At 41.4% G+C, this 17,712-nt stretch overlaps 1 protein-coding gene across 2 annotated transcripts in view; it reads left to right on the top strand.

The window, feature by feature from the left end:
- ITPR2 (inositol 1,4,5-trisphosphate receptor type 2) overlaps window positions 1–17,712 on the top strand; it is a 487,005-nt gene that overhangs the window by 431,921 nt on the left and 37,372 nt on the right. For both annotated transcript variants that reach the window (XM_042991994.1, XM_042991993.1), the window contains exon 55: window positions 8,305–8,465. In XM_042991994.1, coding sequence (XP_042847928.1) covers window positions 8,305–8,465 — 161 coding nt within the window. The remainder of the gene's footprint in view (window positions 1–8,304; window positions 8,466–17,712) is intronic.

The following is a 17,712-nucleotide window of genomic DNA, read 5'->3' as shown; positions in this document are numbered from 1 at the left end:
TCAGTCTCTTTCTTCCACACATTCCACAGCCACACCTTGATTTTGCAGGCTCACCTTGGCTCACATCCAAAATATCCTGCTCAATGCTGCCAGATTAATTTTTCCAGTGTGAATTCATCATTTTCTTACTCAAAAGGCTATCAATAGCATGGCACAGTCTGTAACTCTAATATTCCAAATTTTCTGGCCTGTGAGGTGCTCCACAATCAGCCTCCTTCTTTTTTTGCCCACCTTTTCACCCAATGTTCTCCTGTTTGTAGCTCAACTTCCAGCCTAACTGCATTACTCATCTTTAATGTAGAGACTCTCAGTTATAGTATTTCCATTCGGAATGCCCAAACTCCTTAGCTATTGAACTCCAACCCTCTGTCTAAGACCAGCTCTAATGCCATTATTCCGTGAATCCTTCTCTGGTTTCACTAACCAGCAGCAAGTCCTCACATCACACTTTGCTCCATGGTACTCTATGTATTTTGTCTCTTGTCATATCTCTCTTGGATGCTATGCACTGTCATATCATAGAAAGGGCATGGACTTTATAGTTAAGTAGGCACACTGGTTCCACATCTTGGATATGTGATCTTGGCCAAGTTTCCTTTCACCTTGAACTATTGTTCCCTCATCTGGAAAGTGGGGAATATAATGCCATCTTGTGGGGTTTGGGGAGTATAATTGAGACCACATATATCAAAATTCGTAGCTCAATGCTTAACTGAGTAAGCCTTCAATGCACATTAATTTCCCTTCTTTAAGAGATCCAGATTCATGCCTTATTTATTTTTATGCTTCCATAGTATGTATTGGGGACCATTCATCAATATTTGCTGAATGACTATTCAATAAATCAGCCCAAATTAACATTATCTCTATTTTTAAAAAAATTTTCTTTATGTTTATTTTTGAGAGAGAGGAAGAGACAGAGAGCAAGCAAAGAAAGGGCAGAGAGAGAGGGAGACACAGAATCCAAAGTAGGGTTGAGGCTCTGAGCTGTCAGCACAGAGCCTGATGTAGGACTCAAACTCACAAACTATGAGACCATGACCTGAGCCAAAGTCGGATGCGTAACCAACTGAGCCAACCAGGCACCCCACATTATCTCTATATTTATGTGACTTATAACCTACAAAAGGAAGATAAAGTGGGTAAATACTAAACTGACATATACTGCAGACAAAAAACCTGGGTGCAACAATTCCAAGTTATTAAATTTTGTCACATTCAGGGTATTGTTTCCGTGGCATCTGCATTCCCATGGAGATATTGGGTCATCTATCAGGAGGCATAAGGAGATATTAGATCAACATGGTCTATTTTCCAGAAGCTTCACATTTATTCTAAAATTTGAGAGGCCATTTAAGTACTTTAACCTAAGAATAAATGTAAAGAGTATTTTTTTTAATGTTTATTTATTTTTGAGAGAGAGAGGCAGAGAGAGAAAGGGACAGCATGAGCAGGGGAGGGACAGAGAGAGATGGAGACACAGAATCCGAAGCCGGCTCCAAGCTCTGTGCTGGCAGCACGGAGCCCGACGCAGGACTTGAACTCACGAGCTGTGAAATCATGACGTGAGCTGAAGTTGGACACTCAACCAACTGAGCCACCCAGGCACCCCAAGAGTATTTTCTATATTAGAACAAATAGAATGCTACAAAGTAAAACAAATTTAATGTGAACATTTAAAATCATGTAGAATTAGGGGCTCCTGGGTGGCTCAGTCGGTTAAGCGTCCGACTTCGGCTCAGGTCATGATCTCGCGGTCTGTGGGTTCGAGCCCTGCGTCGGGCTCTGTGCTGACGGCTCAGAGCCTGGAGCCTGCTTCGGATTCTGTGTCTCCCTCTCTCTCTGACCCTCCCCCGTTCATGCTCTGTCTCTGTCTCAAAAATAAATAAACATTAAAAAAATGTTTTAAATAAAATCATGTAGAATTAAAGAAAAATTTGCAAAGCAATCTCAGGCACTTTCAGCTATTAATCCCTGTGACCTCAGTAGCATAAAGGCTCTCTGCTCTCTGCCCTCAAAGAAACTTTAACAGAAATGTGTGAAAAGCATTATGATAATGTATATCTAGATATGCATCTGTTCCTGGAATTGCTTACCATATGTAAGATCTAACACGTACCGTATACATTATAAGAACTTAGTTACAAGAATGATTTGAACAGTTGGGATATTTGGGGGTTGTACCAGTAGGCTATGATATAGTTATTACTTGGTAAATGATTCTTAGAAGAGTTGGGTGTTAAACTGTGATCCAAAGAGGGATATAGTATCGAACAACAGAGGAGAAAATCTCCGCAGTAGGAGAGAATCGGCTCCAGGACAACACGTACCAAGTGACACCCAAGTAGCAACAGAGGAGGAAGTAGGTTCTGCGACAGGCGAAGAGAGCAGATGGGACATTCCTTCCTAGCCCTGAAGGCAATGACCAGATGTGTGAGCATTATGACTCAGAAAACAATTGCTAGTGATCCAGAAGGCGGTCATGATAGGGTGATGATGAGCAGATGCCAGAGCTGGGGCAGAAAGCACAGGAACAAATTGGCACTGATATCCATATTAGTTATTAATTTTGAATTACCAGTGGCTGAAAATCCAGTGAGAGGGAGATGTTGGCAGAGCAGATGTGACAAAATAACAGAATGGAGAAAGGATTGATGGGAATCTGGTGCCTAGAATTAAAGATCTTTCTAGGTGATTTCATAGGAGATAAAGGCTGTACTGTCAGAGAGGGGCAATGTGTTCTTCTCTCAGTATATTGGTTCTTTATTTGTACTTACACACTAAGGTCATTTATGCATTTATTTGTTCAGTGATTACTTATTGAGTGTCTACTACGTGCCACGATATTGCAGTGAGCACAACTGGACAAAGTGTACTGCCATCATGGAGCTTATTTTCCAGCGTACATAGAATGCATGATGCCAAGGGCTATGCAGAAAAATAAAGCTGAGAAGAGGAATAGACGGGCACACCTGGGTGGTGGGTGGGTATGTGCCCTCACCTTAGTCATATTGTGTGGGAAATACGACATAAGTATTCTGAAACGTTTGTGTTGAGCACACAAAGTACCTCTTATCCTTCCTTTCTTTTTGCCTTGCTCATCTCTTCCAATACCGTGGCTTCCATTGTTAATTTTAAGTCATTTATCCTTGAATTACTATATTTACACCTTGACATCTCTGTTCAGAGTTTCTAGCTTCAGACCTAGCAGCCCAACACCGGTTGTTCGACAGGCATCGTAAACTCAACACACCCCAAAGCAAACATATCTTCCCCCAGTCTTTTCTTTCTCTTTTTTTTTTCCTCTTGCTGTGGTGATATTACCATATATTCAGTCATTCAGGTCAGACTTTAGGGTCATGCTTGATGCTTCTAAATCTATACCTCTAATTGGACATCAAGCCCTCTTAAATTTTCATTCCAAAACTTCTCTTTACTCTCTCTGTCTTATTCATTTTTCAGTTACTCTGTTAATGTTAGTTGAATGCCTACTGTTTTCCAGATACTATGCCTGGTGCTGATAAAAATAAGTCAGACGGTACGGTGCTAGAGGCTAAGATAGAAATAGACAAATTTTCATAACAATGTTATGGGCAGAGGGAGGATCCACTAGCTGGTTGTGCCTTGTGAGAGTCAGTGGTGGCAGTAGTTAGGCTGGGTCTTGAAGAAGGTAGGAGGTAGGAAAGGGAGGAGATGGAGGCATAGAATTTTCAAAGGACTTGGTTTGTTTGGAGAATGGCGAGAAAGTCAGAGTCACTCTAAGAAATGTGCACAGGGTGGATTGTCACAGCATGAGTCCGAGGATGACTTCAAGTTCCCTGGTTGACAAAGACTTCATTAACAGAGGTGAAGAAGAAGAGCGTGACATGCCCATAAGCTACCCAGCACGATTTACCCAGTAGGCAGCTGGAAATAGAACCTCAAATTGGGAAGAAAGGTCAGCGCTGGGGATACCTCACCAGTATGATGCCGGTTGAAACCATGGGAATGGCCGATAAAGTTTAGCGAGCAAGAACCACTGAAGATGAAAGACAAGCAGTTCCCCTCTTTTTCACCCCTCACTGCCCTAGTCCCCTGGCCTCCCCACCCTCAGCCTCTTCTCTCAGTCTTCCTCTAAATCCTACCACACAAAGTTACCTGATGCACAGCTCTGAACATGCTGGTCTCCACTCAGAGGCCTTCAGAATAAAGTGCAGTCTCCATTGCTTTGTGCTTAAAGCTCTTCACGCTTTGTGCCAAATGCACCATTTCATCTTCCTTTCCAAATGTTCCCTTCATAGGAGTTGATGCTCCCCCAAACAGGGGATCCACTTTTACCTGTAGCTTTGCCCCGCCATTTCCTCCGCCCAGGAGGCAAAAGAACATGGCTTTAGAGCCAGAAAGTTTTTATTTAAACACTGACCGATTTTTCCACTACCGAGGCGTCAACTTGAGCAATTCACCAAATTCCTCTGAATCTGTTTCCTCATGTGCTAAAAGGTCAGACTGGATTACTGTAATTACCAGAGCATATTTACACATCTTTATGTTGTTGTCAGCACAAATAGGTGCTCAATAAAAATTAGTTGGCTTTTATTACCATTCATCTCTTTTCCACTTGCCATAATCCTGTTTCAAGGCTAGACATTTAAAGCTTTACACCTCTTTTAAACCTTTTAAAATGTACCTAGTCACAATTCATTTTGTCCTCCTCTGTGCTTCCTTGGCAATTTATCACCACTTCAGGATATAACACAAGTTTTCTGTTTCCTCTACCATATTACAGATTAATTGATAGTAGACACATTATTTTTATAGCCCTATGTACCTTGCAACAGGAAGGTAATTGTTTGAACTGAATTCTGGGAACATCTACTTTAACATTCTCTCTCTCTCTCTCTGTACCTCTTTTGAGATATATGCCCTACAACTCACCCATTTAAAGCATACAAGTCTGTGGGTTTTAGTATATATATTCAGAGTCAGGCATCCATCATCACAATTAATTTTAGAACATTTTCATTGCTCTCAAAAGAAACTTCACACCCCTTAGCCCTCACCACCATCCCCCACCCCCAACCTTTCCTCCTCCTCAGTCCTCGGCAACCACTGATCTACTTTCTGTCTCTGAAGATTTGCCTATCCTGGACATTTTACATAAATGGAATCATATAATATGTGGCCTTCTGTGACCTGCTTCTTTTATTTAATATGATGTTTTCAAGATTCATGTTGTAACATGTATCACTACTTCATTCCTTTTTATTGCAGAAAATTCCATTGTACGATATGCCACATTTTATTTCTCTTTTCATTAGTTGATGAATGTTTGGATTACTTCTACTTTTTAGCTATTATGAATAATGCTGCTGTGAACATTCATGTACTAGTTATTGTGTGGACATATGTTTTTATTTCTTCTGGTTAGGTGCTTCAAGTGGAATTTCTGGGTCATATGGTAACTCTATGTTTAACCTTTTGAGGAGTTGCCAAACTGTATACTACTTGACAATGAAAAAGAATGAAATCTTGCCATTTGCAACAACGTGGATGGAACTGGAGGGTATTATGCTAAGTGAAATAAGTCAGAGAAAGACAGATATCATATGTTTCCACTCATGTGTGGAATTTGATAAACTTAACAGAAGACCACGGGGGAAGGGAAAGGGAAAAAATAGTTTCAAACAGAGAGGGAGGCAAACCATAAGAGACTCTTAAATACAGAGAACAAACTGAGGGTTGATGGGGGCGGGAAGGGGAAAATGGGTGATGGGCACTGAGGAGGGCACTTGTTGGAATGAGCACTGGGTGTTGTATGTAAGTGATGAATCATGAGAATCTACTCCCAAAGCCAAGAGCACACTGTATACACTTATATTAGCTAACTTGACAATAAATTATATTTTAAAAGTATATAAAAAATAAAGTGCTTTAGGAAATAAAAATTAAAATTGAAATTAAAATTAAAATTAAGTTGCATTATTTTAGATTCCCACCAGCAGGGTATGAGGGCTCCAGTTCATCCACATCATCACCAAGATTTGTTATTAATCTGTTTTTGATTATAGTCACCCAAGTGGAATAACATTTTATTAGTGAAATATTCTTAATTCATTCAATAAATATTGTGTTCAGTGCTGACGATAAACCAGACACCAATCTAAGCTATTAGGACTGTTGTTGAAGAAAAAAAGACAAATATATCTGCTCATAGGCACACAATAAATAATAAACATAATAAGTTCTTATCTGAGTTCCTGGATAAATTTGCATTCCTTTCTTTTGTGCTGATTAACAAGCAGGCTTTTTCTGGCACAATCATTTTTACCTCTTTATCTTAGACTTGTGGTCCGGTTTAATTTCACAACTTTGATATGGCTGTGTTCAGTCTGCTAGGAGGTGATAAGCACTCTAGGAAAAAGAGGATAAAAGAGAAAGAGTGATTGAGGGTGTTGGCAAAAGGGAAGGGACAGGTTGTAGAATTAAATAGGGCGATCAAGTTAAGCAACACGGAGAAGGTGAGATTTGAGCAAAAGGTGAGCAAGTTCATCAAAGAGACATCAGAGGAAAGAGCTCTGTGGGTAGAAGAAGCCACCAGTCCAGGAGCCCTGAAGCAGGAGTCTGCATGCAAGGAACAAGGAGGCCAGTGTGGCTGCATAAGAGTTAGCAAGGGAGAGGAGAGTAAGAGACAAGGTTAGAGAGGCTATAGGGCATAATCATTTCCAGTTTAGCAAGTAGATATTACATGGGATATACTAATACTCAACAATTGTTCATTATTTATATGAAATTAAAACCTGGCATCAACCCAGAATTCTGTATTTTATCTGGCAACCCTACTCATAGGCCATTGTAAGGCCTTTGACCTTTACCTTGAGTTGGAAAAGAACCACTGCAGGGCTTTGAACAGAAGAGAGACACATAATACTTAGGTTTTTGAAGTATCGCTGTGGCTGCTGTGTTGGGAATAGGCCAACACAGAGAGTTAAAGTGAAAACGGGAAGGCCTGGGAGGCTAATGCAGCTGTCCAAGTGAGAGATGATGAAGGCTCAGATAAGAGAGGAGGCTGTGGAGGTGGGGAGGAGTGGCCAGATTCCAGATCTATGTTGAGGGTAGACCCAAAAGAATTTCAACATGAATTGGATATGGATGAGAGAAAGAGAGGATTCAAGGATGACTCCTCAGTTGGCTTGAACGACTGGAAGCCTGGAGTTGCCATGGAATGAAGAGGCAGACTGTGGGTGGAGTAGTTTTGGGGAAGAATATGGATTTTATTTGGGTCATGCTGAGCTGATGATGGGTCAAATAAGATGAGGCGTCACCATTGGCCTCATCTAATTTTATGGTATTTTCCATTAAAATGTCCAGTAAGGTAATATAAAAGGTCACCCTTTCACTAGGGATAGATTTTTTTTTTTTACTTATTGTATGTTATATCTTACTATTTAAAGAGTCTTCTTCATGCCTGAATGGCTTAAAAAAAAAAATGCTTACAAAAGAAGAGCCAGGATTGGAATCCAATTTCCTAGTTTCTTCTCCAGTATCTGAACTGCAAAACCAGACTGAATCCCAACATCCCATTTTATTTGGCGATCTGACTCACTTTTCCATAGATGTTTTCTTCATCTCCATTCACTTTCTTTCATCTACTCTTCAGCCCTTGAAAGAAAAGATTCTTGCTATGCAGAAGCCTCCTCAGTGTCCTTCCAGCAGCTGAAAATCTGCCCTGGATATTGAACAGACCATCCCCTCCTCAAAATGCCAGGAACACAGTAGTCTAAAGGCTGGATAAGTCAGAGTCCTTATTGCACTCGGAGAAAAGATCACCGTGGACGTTGGCTTGCCCTTCACTGATTACGAGTGGTTTTCAAGATGACTCTCGCAGCTGACTTTCCCCTTTTTACCCAAGTTCCTGGATAAAATACCTTTTTTTCCTGTCCTGATTAGCAAGCATGCCTTTTATTGCACAATCATTTTTACTTCTTCTGCTTAGACTTGTGGTCCAGTTTCATTGGACAGTTTTGATATGACTATATTTTAAATTATCTTCCAATGTTACATCTATAACAGGACCGCACATTTCTAAGGACCCATTGGGCAGGGGGTGGAGGAGGCTGGAGAATGTTAGTTGAGAAGAAATCTATAAACTATGGCCTTTTTTTCTGGAGGTCTTGTGTACTGTGTTGTTTTTAATCATAACATTCTAAATTGGCACACTCACAGAAAGCATTTTTTCCACATAATTATTATGTTTTGTTTTTATGCTGGGAAGCGCATGCTGATTAAATGACAAATCACATACATTGTGTTTTCTGTGTCTTGCAGGACTTGAGAGGGACAAGTTTGATAACAAAACTGTTTCATTTGAGGAACACATCAAGTCAGAACACAACATGTGGCATTATTTGTACTTCCTAGTCCTGGTGAAGGTTAAAGACCCCACTGAATACACTGGGCCTGAAAGTTATGTGGCTCAAATGATTGTGGTGAGTGATCAGAGCATTTTAACCCATGACTATGTTGCATTTTGTGTACTTTCCCCTTCTCTACCCTACCCTTCTCCCAAAATGGAAAAGTTCTCCCAATCATTTGGTTAACTACCAAATAGGACTGTCAATCACTGAAGAATCCTCAGGCTAGCTAACTCACTGGTTTCTAATGGACTTCTTGGTTATATAAACCAAATCTAAGTCTCCAGGGCACAGATGATATTTACTGAAGAATTCTCTCTGCAGTGAGTAGTACCATCTCAGTCATGTCCGTCATCTCCTGACCTCATGTCTTCGCTAATGTCTCAATTCCCCAAATCTGGAACTTTCCCATTGGCAAATATGAACAGAAGATTCACGCTTTAAGAAATTCTTTGAATTTCGGAAATCAAGAGTTTAAGAAATTTAACCGTGTTTGAGAAGGGTATGACATTTGATCTCAATGGGAGAACACTGTCTTCCTGTCTATACAATTTGGATTGTCAGTAACGATTGGTACTGATTCTGCCATACTAAGTTGCTTATAACTCCTCATTAAGATCAGTAGCAGAGGCTGTTGTTGTCCATGGTTTGGAGTTCCTTCTGTTTCACAGAAGATTAAAACTAAGTGGTTTAAAAAGAAGCCTAAGTTACAACTTAAGGGTATCATGACACATGTTTAGTATTATTGCATCCAATATAAATTCATGTATTCTTATAATAAACATGGCCATATGTTGGATTTTTTTTTCTCAAAAATCTTCTTACAAGATAGTGTTCACTATTTGAGAATGAGGCTTTAGAAGAGTCATGACCCTCCTTGCTGCCGAGTCCCAAGGATAGCATTTAGTAAACACCAGTTCCAAAGCTTCAGAGAACCAAGTGACAGTGACTCTGTGTCCGTCCTTCTGGGAGCTGGTCATGCACATAGGAAGACATATACTGCAGTAGAGGGAGCAACCAAAGAGCATGTTTGGAGGGTAACATCCTACAAGTAAATATTGCAGTAATTTGTCTTACCTGACAATATTTATGTGTCATAGCAGAGCTACATGTAAATTGAATTTTTATTGTTCAGCATTTTTCATGTTTTCTCCTTTTTGACTTACATCCTCCTATAAGTTGTTTCATGTGCATAGTAGTTTGCATCCTACTATGATGTCATTCTTTGTGTGACAGGGGCAGAACCTAATATTGTTTCTTTTTCTCCATGTTTCCTTTTCTGCACTCTCTCCCTTCTACATTAGGGGGGAAAAGCTAATCAGTTTGAAGATAGGCATTCATAATCATTATTTATACATTCTTGATCTTGAGATGCTCGAGACCATCAATGTGAAATATTTTGTGTCTGTTTACTGGAGAAAAGACATGTAGAGCATTAAGTTTATATATATATTTTTAATGTTCATTCATTTTTGAGAGACAGAGAGAGACAGAGCATGAGCAGGGAAGGGGCAGAGAGAGAGGGAGACACAGAATCTGAAGAAGGCTCCAGGCTCTGAGCTGTCAGCACAGAGCCCGACGCAGGGCTCAAACCCACGAACTGTGAGATCATGACTTGAGCTGAAGTCAGATGCTCAACTGACTGAGCCACCCAGGTGCCCCACACATAGAGCATTAAGTTTAAAATGCAACCTCACATTGCTGTATGTTATCAAAATTTGAGTAAATATAATTAGTATGTATTTACTGGGCATCCACTCTGTCCCTTGGACTAAAAGATTTGGGGGAATACACTGAAGAGTCTGACACATTCCTTCTCTGCCAAGGAACTTAGAGCTTAATAAGAGGGGGAAGAGAATAACAAACCAGAAGTAGAACAGGCCAAGTTCCTCAAGGGTGGAACAAATGAAAATCTGTAAAGGCTTAAAGATATAGAGTGATATCCAACTGGGAGGTGGTAGAAGGGAGAGTGTGTGTGGGTGTGGGTGTGGGTGTGTTGGGGGGCAGTCCATCAGACAGAGTAGGATTTGTGCAGATTGGGAGTGTCTGGTGGATTGAGTTCCTGTAAGAGGGAGCATCTGGCACAAAGGCATACAGGTGGAATTTGGGGGACACCGGCCCAGTTTCAGTGGCACAGAGTCAACTTGTAATGAAGCTCTGAGAGATATTATAGGGAAAGTAGACTGGACTTTTGAGTAGTAAGTGTCCGTTTGGGCCATCATTTCATTAGGAATGAGAAGGCACTGGAGGGTTTCACTACAGGAATGATGTGGCCTAGAACAGTCGTCAGGCAGTGGTTCATAGGCTGGTTGGGAGAGGGGAAAGATGAAATCAGAGGTGCTATCTGGCAATTGATGAGATTAGGGTGGGGGCCAATATGAGCCCAAGACACCTGACATTGTGAGCCTGGTCACTGGGAGAAAGGTGGTGTATCAGTTTCAGAAGGCCTTGCGCAAGATCAGAAGCTGGTCAGAAAAGAACACTTTTGATTTTAAAATGATACTAGAAGCTAAGTCATAAATTAGGAGGGACAGGGTAGTAACAACATGAGCCTTAGAGCCCAAAAGATCTGGGCTTACGCCTTAGTTCTGTCACTTATTTGCTGTGTGGTCTGCGATATCTTGGGTAAATCTTTGAATCTACCATACAAGGCTTCTGTCTTCTCATCCAAAAGGGAGAAAATTGCTGTGACATCAGTGAGATGATACGTTAAACATGGCTAGCATACTGGAGGTACTCGGTAATTGACAGTCTTCACTGTGACTGTCCACATGGAGTAACAGTTGAAGCCATCAAATTAGAGAGAAATGAGAGAAGGGAGACTGTGTAGAGAGAAAGGCAGAGAAAGCCAGAGACAGGACATGCGAGATCCCCATTCAGGAATAAAGAAGAAAGACACATAAAATAAGTAGGAAGACAATAAAAAGGGCAAAAGGAGAACCAGGAAGCAGAGTATGTCAAAAGGCAAGAGACAAGCCTTGCAATGTCAATTTCAACAGCATCAGTTGCCGTAGAGAGGCCATAAAGAAGAGACAGGTCAGACAGAGCTTTGGGGTTTTGTAATAAGGAAATCACAGGTGGCTTTTACCATAAAACAGTGTTGACCTCTGTTAAGCCTTAACATTAAAATCAGCATTTGGCCAGGCACTTGTACCTGAATTTTTAAGTGCCCACACACTTATCCATGTTTCTGCCCATCCTATTCCATCAGCTCTCTCCAGGACCGTGATGGGAGGGAGAAGAGCTCATAAACTCATTCCAATCTGAACTGTCTCATTCTCATCCAAGCAGGGCACATCCAAGACAACAGGCACTGTTTCTGAATTTCAATGGCCAGGAGAAGGAAGAGTGAAATTATTAAGCTCAGTACTGATGGAAACAAAAAGTCATTTGCACCAAAGAGTGTTCACTTACTGGAATAGCCTTTCTGGAAAAGTTCAAAAAATCTGTAGCTAATGAACCCAATATAGAAAATCTGTGACTCTAAGCTCTGTGGAGATTATGGCCTTGAAATCCTGATCTACATAGAGAGAGAGAAAGAGAGAGGAGAGAGAGAGATTTTAGAGCACACAGCAAGTTGAATCACATCTATAACTCAATTCAAACTCTATATCTTTTCTGTCTCCAAGCCAGAGGTAACTACTTTTAATAGTTTGGTAGGAAACCTTCCAGACATTTTCCTACCACCTTTATTTTTGTCCTTAAAAATAGCTTCATTTACCGAGCTGATTTAAGTGCTTGTTTATCAGCAGAACTTTAAAGCTTTAAATTCTTCATAATTGATGTAGCTCTTACCCTCAAGTGTTTATGCAAAAGAAAATGAGGAAGTTCCTCATATTCACCAGACAACTCATATGAATTCTACCACACTGCTTAAGTACATCTGATCTGTACTCTGGGACCCTCAGGAAGTTCCTCCTTCCTTTTGGTGACATGAGGAAAGCAAGAATATAACAGAGGGAGGCAAACCACAAGAGACTTAAATACAGGGAACAAACTGAAGGTGGACGGGGGTGGGGGAAGAGGGAAAATGGGTGATGGGCATTGAGGAGGGCACTTGTTGGGATGAGCACTGGGTGTTGTATGTAAGCCAATTTGACAATTAATTATATTAAAAAAATAACATAACATTTTGGGGGATATTTCTCTCCCTTCCATGTATAGTTTGTCACCTTTAGTGCTTCAACTTTATTACTATGTCAATAAGGAATATTTATATGAATATGCATTAAAACATACATTGTAAATACATTTATTTCTAGAGGTTAGAATCTAAATATACCTGTTCCTCTACATCCACCCAGTGATAGGCTCAAGACTCTGAAATATGAAAAGAAATTTAAACCTTCCTTGCCCTTGCCTTCAGATGCGACAATAAGTTGTTCGAGTCTCACCACTGTCTGAGTATCTGAGTGAACACAAAGCATCTTCTGGGATATAGTTAGGGGAGATGTGAGTTGATCAAGGTATCGGGGGAATATATTTTCTCTCAGCAAGCGAGCCCTCATTTTTGATAAGAGAATTGATATTTTGAGCTAGTATTTGTGGGGAACAGAAAATGAGAAGGGAAAAGGAAGGACCATGCTGGAAAGTAAAAGTAATGAAAGGGAACCCAATAAACGGAGGGAAGGGTATAAAAGGATAAATCCTCCAGCCTGTACTAGTAATGGCCTTTGAGCATCACTAAGCCCTTTGGCTTCTCCCATTACCCAGAGGATGATGACTGAGGAGGAACAAACAAAATAGAGATCATTAGAAAAAATGCCCAAGGCTTTTAGATGTTTCTCTAACATTTTGAGGACATTTTCAGATTTTCAGTGTTCATTTGCTGAGATATGACAGGGGCCTTTGGGGATATTTAGTACTTAATTTGGCAAATAGCGGGATCAAAACCGCAGGTGTCTGTGAGAGGGGTATTGTGCATGTTCAGAGAACTGCTGCCTTGCCCGTGTGCTCTGCCGTACTGGGCTGCAACCAAGACCCTGGCTGGCCACCCCCCATGAGCATGGGTTTTTGAGATCACTTTCTCATTTTAGTACACGGCACTCTTACACTGTTCCACTGACTTGGCTCTTAACTAAAAACTGTTTCCGGCTAGCATGGAGATGTCAGCTAGGACAATTGAACTCATGCTTTTGTTAACATAATAATTGCTTTGACACTAAAAACAGTTAAGTTTCTTGAAGGCCACAAGCAGGAATAGAGTAGCCCTTGGTTCTTTGTAATAGCAGGGCAGGTAATAATATCTGAAATATGCCTTAAAGTCAATTTCATGAACAGTGAGTGCTTCCTATATCCTAGCAGCGATGTATGGGTTTGATACATAAGGATAAGTAAGAAATAGTCTCTTTCCCCCAGGAAGCTCAAAGTGTTTAGCGAGTGAATAATAAAGTAACAAGTCAATTAACAAATGAATGGTTTCTTCTTAGCCCTCTGGTTGTGGTACATAATTTACAGAAAGATACACCAAAAGAGCTGCAAGGAGTTTGGAACGTGAATTTCTCATTAGTCAAATGTCATCTTTCCCCTCCTTTAAATCAGAAGACAAAGATGCAGCAGGAAGGCTTAGGCCACTGGAACCAAGTATGATGAATGATCCAAGTATGATTAGAAATCACGTGGCTGATGAGAGAGAAAAGACGATTTAGTCCCCTCTTGCAGTGTTTCTCAAACCCGGTCCCTCCCACACGTGCATGTGCTCAGAAGTGTGCCTGAGGTTGCTCTCCTGGCAGAGGGGGAGGCATGCACAGTGGAAGGTTTTGCAATGTAACTCATACTTAAGAATAAATTCTTCCAGGGGCACCTGGGTGGCTCAGTCAGTTAAGCGTCTGACTTCAGTTCAGGTCATGATCTCACCGCTTGTGAATTAGACCAGCGTCAGGCTCTGTGCTGACAGCTCGGAGCCTGGAGCCTGCTTCAGATTCTGTGTCTCTGTCTCTCTCTGCCCCTCCCCTCTCACACTGTCTCTCTCTCTCTCTCTCTCAAAAATAAATAAACATTAAAAAAAACGAATAAATTCTTCTTGGTGCGCCTGGGTGGCTTATTCGTTAAGCTTCCAACTTCGGCTCAGGTCATAATCTCATGGGTAAGGCTCTGTGCTGACGGCTCGGAGGCTGGAGCCTGCTTCTTGTTCTGTGTCTCCCTCTCTCTCTGCCCCTCCCCTGCTCTCTCTCAAACATAAATAAACATTAAAAAAAAAAAAGAATGAATTCTTCCTTACAATAATCTATTGAGACTTCAGAAAGAGGGATGGTCCTTTCAGTGAGATAGGAAAGAAATCTCTCTAGTCACCCATTAGTAACAATTTTCCAGATGTTGTCTTCTGTGTCTAGATCTCAAAATCAGTCTTGTTTATTGTTAAGCATTTTGAGCAGTAACTGTTGGAGGAGGAGATGTTTGGGCTCATGGAAGACATCGAATCTTCTAGGATTTGTATGCAAACCTCCTGTGTTAGCACCATTTGCCAACCTAATTTCTGCATTATTATTATGTGTCATAACTATGAAATTATATGTTCTGATTCTATTGTTTCCAATTTATGCTAATTGTGTAATTGGATCTAATTAAGCCAATTATGTAACTGCTCAATCTTTAAAACCTATTTTAAAGACTTTAGAACTTCATAAGACACTGCTAAAAATGTTTACATTTCAGAACAAACCAAGGGGGTCTCTGCAGCTCAGAATGCACAATTAAGAAGTAAATATGCATATTGAGGGAGACACCACCTTCACTTTCCATATTTTAAGTCCAGACACGTGTCTTCAATTTAAGAAGGGTCCTTTTCAGTTCCCAACTCTGGATTTCATTTGTCATTGTGGGGTCTACCCTCTACATTATTCTAATTTTTGATTTAGTAGTCATATGTAATATCCATGAGTTACCACATTTTTGTGCATGTTAACATCTTTCTTGTCTTCTTTTTAGTTTGTAAAATAGAGATAGAAATGATAAGTACTTAACAGTGTGGCTATCCATAGGGTCATCATCTCAAAGATTCTCCTCAGTGCTAGAAGTGAGGGTGAAGAATTTGGGCCAAATCGTGTTTAAATGAGATTCATGGATGGGAGTGGGATGGGGAATCAAGACGAGAGCAAGGCGCTGACTCGAGATAACATTGACTCCTTCCTGAACTGATCAGAAATTGAAACTGCTGGTGTCCAGGAGATAGTTCTGCAAGTTCAAAAAGCCAAAAAATTGGGGCGCCTGGGTGGCTCAGTCGGTTAAGCGCCCGACTTCAGCTCAGGTCACGATCTCGTGGTCCGTGAGTTCGAGCCCCGCATCGGGCTCTGGGCTGATGGCCCCAGAGCCTGGAGCCTGCTTCCAGTTCTGTGTCTCCCTCTCTCTCTGCCCCTCCCCCGTTCATGCTCTGTCTCTCTCTGTCTCAAAAATAAATAAATGTTAAAAAAAAAATTTTTTTAAAAAAGCCAAAAAATTGTTTTGTTAGTTTTCCTAATCAGTGTGGAGGAGAAGCTCAGTGTGAGGGAATCAGCCTAGGTAATAGATTCTGAAGTTTGACTTCTTAGGATTTCCATTTACAAGATTGGTGACTTGACCTCCCCCCCACCCCAAACTTCACTTTACCCATCAATGAAATAAGTGCAGTCAGCCAGTCAGCGCTCAGAATAAAACCTGCTGAATGTGGCTGGATCTGGGAGGCCTCCTGCTGAGCGGGACCTTGTCCCTGTCCCTGTCCTTGTGGTTTCTGGATCCTGGAGAGAAGAGAGAGGCAGGGATCCCAAGGGAAGCACCTGGGCAGAGAAGGCTGCAGGGTCATAGGGGGAGAGGGGGATTTTAAGGCTGGGACAGTGGCTAATTTGGCAACTAGGAAATATTACAATGGTTTTAGCAACCAGTACAGCCGTATCTATGCATACTAGATAAATGTGGGCCCTGGACATAATAAGACTTTCTTTGCAGAGTTGCTGTAAGAACCAAATAAAATCATGCGTACTGACAGTACTCCTACAATATAACTGACATTTGATGAGGGGCTGACTGTGAGCCAGGTGCTGTGCTATGTGTTTGACATGGGATCTCTTCTGAGGCCCTGTAACAATCCTAGGTAGCACTCTGCTAATACTGTCCCCATTCTGCACATGAGGAAGCAGGCTTAGAGAGGACTGATTACTTGCCCAAAGTTGCACTGCCAGTGGAAAAGCACACTGCGTCTGTAATGTGCCTGACACATACAAGTGGTCAATAAATACTGTGTTATTATCTGATGCTGTGTGGTGCATAAAGCTAGGAGCCGTGGTTCCTTTGAGAGCGGGCCAGGCTGGCTGCACCCAGCACCCCCAAGGAGTGGGCCTCGTGCTCTGCAGAGGGGGGACTATAAACATTCAGTTCAGGGCAGGGAGTAGACCTGGCCAGGGAGACAGGAAGTCAGCTGACATCCCTACAATTGCAGGAAGGCCTGAGAGGAATTCAAATGGGAAAAATGTACCCGTTCAGAGCGGGTTGGCAACTGCAAGCTTCCTACAGCGATTAGAAGTACTGCAATTACAATTATTACAATTGCAGGCAAGAAAGAGGCTGCAGGATATTTCAATTTAATTTGGCAAGAATTTTCCAGGAGCGCTGTACACAGGTGCTGATCGAAACAAGAATAAAACATCGTCACTGCCCTCACAGAACCACACCGTCATGGAAAAGACAGCTACGTCCACTAGAAACTATAGTGCAAATCCGAACTCTAGTAAGAGGTATAATGGACATACAAACACAGCATCTGGAGAAATCTTAAATTATACGGTTACCCCCCTGCTTAAAACCCTTCAGTGGTACTTAGTATAAAATCCAAACTCTTTCCCGTGGCCCCTTATACCATCTGGCCCCAGTCTGCTTCATTCCACTTTCCTTAGCCAACTATAATTCAACCACATTGGTCCTTTTCTTTTTCTTGGAAATTCACACTTCTTCCCTGGTCAGAGCCTTGGCACTGGGGTGCCTTCTTTTTGCAGTTGCTGTTGCTAACGCTTTCCATGCCTGGCACCTTTCCTGACACCCCTGTTCCAATTACTTCTGTCCTGTCACCCTTTAGAGCACCTATATTAATCTGACCCTCGAATTGTTTTTACACTTATTGATGTGTTTATTCCTCTTCACTACGACTTCAACATTTATACATCTGATTTGATCACTGCACCTAAATTCCCAGCACCTAAATTAAGGCCCAGCACACCGTAGGTACTCAGCATAGATTAGTTGAACAGAATGAATAAGACGTGGAGCCACAGAAGCCCTGAGGACAGGACAGGTCTTTCTGGCCAAAAGAACTAGGGGCAGTTGCACAGAGAAGATTATGAGGGGAGTTGGGCCT

The sequence above is a fragment of the Panthera tigris genome, chromosome B4 (assembly GCF_018350195.1).
Source record: "Panthera tigris isolate Pti1 chromosome B4, P.tigris_Pti1_mat1.1, whole genome shotgun sequence".
NCBI classification, from domain to species: domain Eukaryota; kingdom Metazoa; phylum Chordata; class Mammalia; order Carnivora; family Felidae; genus Panthera; species Panthera tigris.
This window is presented reverse-complemented; position numbering and strand designations above follow the sequence as displayed.